General features: G+C 45.9%; 1 protein-coding gene across 1 annotated transcript; it reads left to right on the top strand.

Annotated features, from left to right (window-relative positions):
- Positions 1–5,389: 5,389 nt before the first annotated feature.
- On the top strand, positions 5,390–6,361 carry LOC146813392 (olfactory receptor 5AP2-like). The gene has a single exon (XM_085615413.1). It carries the CDS (start codon positions 5,402–5,404, stop codon positions 6,359–6,361), a length of 960 nt encoding a protein of 319 aa, XP_085471539.1. The 5' UTR covers positions 5,390–5,401.
- Positions 6,362–7,481: the final 1,120 nt, after the last annotated feature.

The raw sequence follows: 7,481 nt of genomic DNA, 5'->3' as shown, positions 1-7,481 counted from the left end.
GCGCCAAACAGCTCCCCTGGCCCTCCCCTCAGCAGCGCGGATGAAAAGACACACCGTTGCATTCTGGGTCTCGTCCTTTTGGAGTATGGTGAGCCGCGGCTCACCATTGCACGCACCCCAGGCACGCACCCCAGGCAGGAGATATCCAGGTAAAGTGTTGCAGCAGCGCGGCCCGATCACGCCCACTAGCAGCCGCGACTCCTGCTCGCCTCCAGAGGCTACAGGTCCGTCTGCAAGTCCAGGAAAGAGCAGGGGGGGCAGGCCGACTGCTGCAAAAGTGAAAGCGGGCATGGCCCGCTGAATGTAAGCAAGCAGGTCATGGCACCTAATGTAGAAGAAACTCAATAAATAACAAGCATTTACAATGCAATCGGTCTTGCCTTTGGGACCTTGCATGTATTTAGCGATGCAGCACATTAGCCTGGGTGATGAAACATCTACTGTTCTTTGACATGGAGGGAAGTAAGCACCAAACTGCGTGACGCCCCAGGTATGGGAACACATGGAGAGAAATATTGCCTTTCAGCGGGAAATGGTATAGTCCAAAGCAGTGTTTTTAATATAGAATCAGGGCCTTCTGTGGTCATATTACTTAAAATACAAGATTTGAAGAAAATTTCTATGGACCAATGTCTGTGCACATGATAAAGGAACTAAGGAACAATCAAACGTGTGGGAAGTGCAGGACAGAATTAGCAAACTGAAATGACTGTGTCCTTCAAGAGAAAGGTGCAACTGTGTAAAAGCAGGCAACCCTTATGGGGATTTCAGTGTTTTTCAACAATTATAGAAAGCTCTCTAAGTGGTAGCACACACAACGTCTGCCCGGCTGAGAGTGTGAACTAGGGGCTGAAAGGGTTCGGAAAACTCAGAGAGCCCTAAAGTTGGAGCTCAGTATATTAAGTCGTATTTATAATCACTCGCACCCCAAACTGCAATGTTCACGTAGTTTCTTTTGAATGACTTCCTACCGTCTCAATAATGTCCCTGAGAAGAAATTCGTATCACTTTATCGATCTCAAGTAATGCCACACTATAGGTACATCTTGAATCAAATGTCAGTCTCTCAGACTTCGTAAAGATAATGTTTGTGCTTTAGAAAAAAATCAGAAATAATAAAATATCATCCAATCTTAGCAACAAATTGTCCCACACTATGCTGTGCAAATTGCTGCTCAGAGAATTCGGACTGTTTCAAGTGTTGCCAATACAAACAAGGTATCCATCCATTCATTCATTCATTCACTTAATGCAATATATTACTGGAGTGGTACTGTCTCTATACCTGTATGTCCCATTCGTTAGTCAATCTGTCTACCCAGCCTTCTTGTCTGACTTACACCATCTATCTGTCCATCCTTTGGGGTTTGTCTGTCTTCTCCTTTGTCCATTTGTCTGTTTACTCTCTCAGCCATTTACCCGTGTTTCTACCATCTCTAAAGCTATTAAGTATAACCTCGCCTCTATAACAATGCCTGTGCCCTGTAACCTGAGATGAGGCGTTGACTCCGCTCTGATTCTCTGCCAAACTCCATACACACCATGCGATGGTGTGTATGGAGTTTGGCTGCAGCCTGCACCACGCGTTCGCAGTGACGTGTTTGTGGCAGAACTGAAAGCAGCTCAGGGACGTTTATAGCACCCTGTCCGAATGCCAGTGGCAACTGTGGTTTTTGTTTAAAAACGTGGCACCAAATTGCAAGAGGTGCAGTTCATATTTTGTGCCCAACAAAGATTATTGATCCCACCACTTTGAGGTCCACATTGTGTGCGCGCAAGTGGGTGTGTGAGCAGGGTGAGAGGTGTAAGTGTGACTGTGGAGGTCCTGCTGGATGCATGCATGTTTGCTTGCTGCTGTGCACGCATGTATGCGCTACTGTTTGACTACCTCTGCGCGCATGTGCCTGTCGTTTCCTCTTAGTGTCTGACCGTGTTTATACGTGTGTCTGTGAAGTATCTGACTGATAGTGCGTATATATGTGCCTGTGAGTGTGATGTGTGTCTGTAAGTATGCTTGGTTTGCGTTCCTGTATGCATGCGCATATCTCCATAACTGTCTATGGTGTGTTAGTGTGTCTGTGGTTATATCCCTGTGTGCTTGAATGTGTGTGCCATTATTTGCGAGTTTGACTGGCTGAGGCTGATGTGTGTATGCACGCTCGTCAGAGTGTCTCATTGGCGGTGTGCCAGTCTGTGTGTTGTTGTTGTGCGTGCCTCTGAGACATAATGTGTGTGACTGCCTGTCAGTCTGTGTGTGTGTGTGTCTGACTGGAGTGTTTCGACAGAGGTGAAGGTGGGGCTGTCATTCGGGCGTTATGCCTCCACACTCCATAGAGGATTATGTCTCCTGTCAAGCAGTCTGCGCAGGGGACACATACTACACAAATGTTGCCACTTTGTCTCGCAGAGAGCTCGGAAGAGACTGCTCTGCTCTCTGGCCGCCCTGTTTGTTTCTGAGACCCAGTTATCTCCGAGACAGCACTGGAGGCCGCTCTGGGCGTCAGAGGGGTGAAGGGAGAAGGGATTCGGTCGGTGCTCTGGCCCAGGTTGGCATAGAAGGAGGGGTCTACGCCATAAAAGGTGGTTTAGGCTCCGCAGCGCGTCTTCCCTGCGTGTGGAACCGAGCAGAGCAGAAGTCTAATCCCGTTGTTACACAGCAAACGCTGCAGTAGCAGCAGGAGAAAATACAATAGAGAGCGAACGAGCCCGGGATGTAAACAGAGGCACGCAACCGCCCGAGCAGCCCTGCCTGCCGCATCACCTGACCTCAGGGAGGGGCGCTGGCTGCTTGTCTGCTGCTGACGAAGGAAGATCACGCAGTGACAACCACCCTATGGGGGCATTGGCAGGGGCTTAAACCTTTTGCGCTGTATTAAAATCACTAAGTCCAACAAAAACAGGAAACAACTGGCACACGAGAACTTCCTCTGCTGGCCTGTATGCTCAGCCCCCGTATTTCTCGAGGTAGCGGGTCTGGCTGATCTCGGCAGATCTTCACGATATGCGGGGTGGGCTCCCGCCTCTCATTGCTCGCAAATGCGGGGTGGGCTCCCGCTTCTCCATGAGCCCAAATGAGGCGCACTTTTTAAACAAGCATTCCCAACCCGGGGTTCTCACTCCAACGCGGCTCCTCTCGAGTCACGGACCCGGCCTCGGGCAGGCAGCTCGAGTAGCGGCGGTGATTAAAAAGTGAACACGCAGCAGTCCGGAGATTTGGTGCCGGTGGTGATAAAATACCGGCCCTTAGTACTTCACTTTGGTCACGGACCGGCGGCGGTGATGCATGCAGCGCTCTCCGTGCTCCTGGAGAGTTGATAGGCGTGTAAGCCAGGCTGTACGACGGAACCAGCGACGTCCTAAGGGACACATAATTAACCACAGAGACAGCAGCAACAGAGGTACAAGGGGGGCGGCGAGAAGATGTGGGAGGAGAGTTAGGGAGGGATTGGAAGAAAGTAGTCTGTGCAGTGAAGGGGCCAGTAGCCATGGAAGGATACAAATGACTGACATGGCTGTCATGGGCCGGGACTAACAAGCTTAAAGCGAATCAGAAGGCAGCATTTGTAACCTAAGCCAATGAAGAAGAGGGGCTGGAGAGTGGGCGGAGCTTCCACGAAGCTTCCACACTATAGTGTATACTGCATGCCTCGCAAAGTGATGGCAGCACATTTGTGCTGCAACGCTAGGCGAGACCTAAAAAAGTACACATATCGTGTAACAAACATGTAAAGGGGCCAGTAGCCACAGGAGGTTACAAATGACGACATGGCCATACCAAGGAGGGACTAACAAGTCTATTTAGGAATCAGAAGACAGCATTTACGAAGGACAAATGCACAAGCCGATGACATAAATGGGTGGGGTAGTGGGTGGGGCTTCTCTCCTGTACTGAACTACCACAGATCTTCCCCAGTGCAGTGCTTAGGCTCGACCCTAAAAATCAGCTCTTAAGGAAACCTCTGTACTATTCTTTAAAGACAGTTTAAATATGGCAGATGCATACCAATGTTGATGGAATCGTACCCATTTATAGTTGATGGAGAGCTAATGATGGGAAACTGAGGTTCAGCCGATGAACTATATTCCAGCATGACAGATGGTGCTCCATTAGGCCAATCCCTAAATATGATGGACAGATATCTGCCGGCCTGATGGATAGATCAGTCCCTTCGTGACAGAGGAACAATGGTCAATGGCCAATTTTCCAAACTCTAGATTAGGCCCAATATTCCTTAAATAGCTGAGTGATTACTGTCTTGAGAAAGTGACGTAAAACTGACACCAAAATCCATTTTATCCAGTTGAAATTAGTCCAGTTGCTCCAAATAACATGTGGTATTGGGCCACATTTATGTTGATAGACTTTGTCAATGCTTGTTTGTAGTGGTGTGGCAAACTTTATGATACATTTGTGAGACATTGAAATAATAATAGAAATGTTTAATGGTCATAGTTTTAATAAGAGCAAGCAAGTGACACTCTTTCTCAACTCAAAAAAGTGGATAAATAAGTCCAGTAAGAATTTCTCTCATTGAATGTGAATGTTAAGGACTCTTCTTCCCTAAAATAATTTTTGCCATATGGCCAGTTCTAAATCTAGACTTAGAGACAATCACCTTTCTCTGCAAATTGAGGAAATGCTTTTCAGATTATCTATCAGTTTGACAAAAATATGTTATAATTTTTGTACATGCCCATGCATGTTCACAGCATGTCTAAGGTTTTAGGTAATAAGTAGGAATGTATGGTCAAGCACTACTGGTTATTTCTGAGGACATGCTGCTGACAGCTCCAGCTGTCTCCTGGGAGCTTAATAGCATGCCATACTCCACAGAGCCAATCCTCAGTTAAGATTTGATGATTTCCTATTTGTTGCTTTCCTCCTTTTCCATGGACGACCTGTCCACAGAAACATTTTGGTTTGCGTTTAGTACATTTGCAATTCTTCTTGCTTTGAACACAGCATTGCTAACAGAGTCTCATTTAAATGATTCCAGCTTGCTGCCTTTAATTGTCACCTATATTCACAGACAAGACCTACCTTACCCACAAACCTATTACTAATTTCAAATGTGCTGTTTTCCACCACACCAAAATGTACACATTCTAAAATGTCACTTGCTAGAGCAACGATCTGCCAGTTCTGATTCTGTGATCAGCATTGGGATTTCAGTCCCACAAATGCATTTACCTGCATACCTACATTGAATTTAGATGCTTTGTGTGCCATGTGCTGCGAGTGTATATTTAATGTCTCTAACTTTATAACAGAAGATTGCAAACTGAAGTAAAGCTTCTCATTGAAAATAAAATCTTCTTTACGTCTCATAATGTTGTGGTTTGCTTAAGTCCCCAGGTCTTCTTTCTAACCAGAGAACTATAACCAAGAAGCTTTGGAGTTATGGAACTGTTTAATCATACTTCCTTAACTGGGTTTTTGATTCTGGGGCTCTCACAAAATCCTCTGCTTCAGATTCCACTTGTCATTATGTTTTCACTCCTGTATATAATGACTCTGCTTGGAAACCTTGTCATTGTTGCCATGATATGTTTTGACAAACATCTCCAAACACCCATGTATTACTTTCTCTTGAACTTGTCTTTCCTGGACATTGGATTAACGTCAGTCACAATCCCGAAAATGTTGTCAATTTGTTCAACAGGCGACAAATCCATCAGCTTCTCTGCATGCATTCTTCAGTTCTATCTTTGCTTTTCCTTCGTGAGCACAGAGTTCTTCTTGCTTTCTGTCATGGCATTAGACAGGTACGTTGCTATATGCAACCCCTTGCGATATACAGTCATAATGAGCAAGAAAGCCGTGGCGTTGCTGGCTGTTGCCTCCTGGATGCTTGGATTTCTGGACACCATTCCACATACTCTGTTTATATCAAATTCGTCATTCTGTAGAGCCAATAAAATCAATCACTTCTTTTGTGATTTCAGTTCCCTTCTGAAACTCTCTTGCACGGATCCATATTACATCAATATTGCAACCTTTTGTTTAGGTGCTGTTTCAGCGATGGGCCCATTTTTATTAACAATTGCTTCATATGTGTTGATTATCTCAAATATTATGAAAATGCCCTCTGCCAAAGGAAGGCAAAAATCATTCTCCACGTGTTCTTCTCACCTGACTACTGTTGCTTTGTTCTATGGGACGGATATTGGTCTGTATATGAGACCCACAGCAGGACTTTCAGAAGAAAAAGACAAGTTCTTTGCTGTACTGTTTACTATTGTCATTCCTGTGTTGAATCCCATTGTTTACAGTTTAAGAAACCAGGATGTAAAAAGAGCTGTGACAAAAATTAGACAGAAAATATGGTACAGAGATGCTATGCTGCATTATGATGTGTGACAAAAAGAACTCAATATGCCTCATCTCCCCAAAGAACAAACACGAGAGCTATAGAGCTATGTAAGACATGCCAATCCTAATGGCAATTTCTCTGCATTGTCCCTTTATCTAACATAATTTCAGGATGCATGCTTGTCAAAGGTGGTGCTTTTAAATGTTTCAATCGCCTTTACCATCCTCAACTTCAACACTTTAAAGAAGAACTTAAACATATTGGGGGCTACTGGCATGGTGCGTCACTTAATCCACTCTTTTCTAGCTGACAGAGATCAGATGGTAGTGCTCCACCAAAAAATAAAGGGTGCAGAGTCTCACAAAGGTCAATTTGGCTATGGAACATGCATCTGTGTTCATCAGGCAGAGGTACACCTCTACAGAGCACAAATGACATCCAGCCTATCATTGCGCATGGCCAGTCATAGCATTCCTCAAAAACTAGCTTTAATTTGTAGGCATTCCCTAAAAGCTCTATTATGAGTCTTGCAGTCCATAGACCGCCAGACTCATGGGGGCACGGCGGTGGTGGTCTTCCAACCGCCCTATTACAATTAGGGCAGTTGGACCACCACTGCCCTGTCACAGCTGCCAGGCAACTGCCGTTCACTGGTGGTGTTGCAGCAGTCAAGAGACTGCATTAAACTCGGTGGGACAAGTATATTATGAGTTTCCTCTCTACCACAGTTTTCCTGGCTATCCCTCCTTCGTGAAAACCTTGTCAGAAAGGAAACAGAGGGGAACCCCTTGTGCCTCTGTGACCTGAGGTGCATGCCGGGAGCACAAAATGTGCCCCTGTTTGCATACACCACAGTTCCTGCATGGCATGGACTTTACAGTCCATGCCGTGCAGGAACTGTTTTGACGTTCCCATTGCGTGTGGGAATGTAAAAAAAGTAGCCGGCCAAACACGAGTAATACTCGTAAAAGCGGGTGGCCCGATCACAGGTTTGGCATGTGGTGGCAGGGCAGACCCGGAAACCCACTGCCAAACTCGGGATCAGGCCCTAAGTGTCTTGCAATAGATGGTAGATGTCCTGCAAATTGTTGGGGCCATTTTACACTTTCCCTGTTGACATCATGACCTGTGTTCAGGCCCGACTCTCAACCCTGCTGCAGTCTGCCT

Source organism: Triturus cristatus, chromosome 7 (genome assembly GCF_964204655.1).
Source record: "Triturus cristatus chromosome 7, aTriCri1.1, whole genome shotgun sequence".
NCBI lineage: Eukaryota > Metazoa > Chordata > Amphibia > Caudata > Salamandridae > Triturus > Triturus cristatus.
The sequence above is the reverse complement of the archived record's forward strand: the minus strand, read 5'-3'. Positions and strand labels throughout refer to the sequence as shown.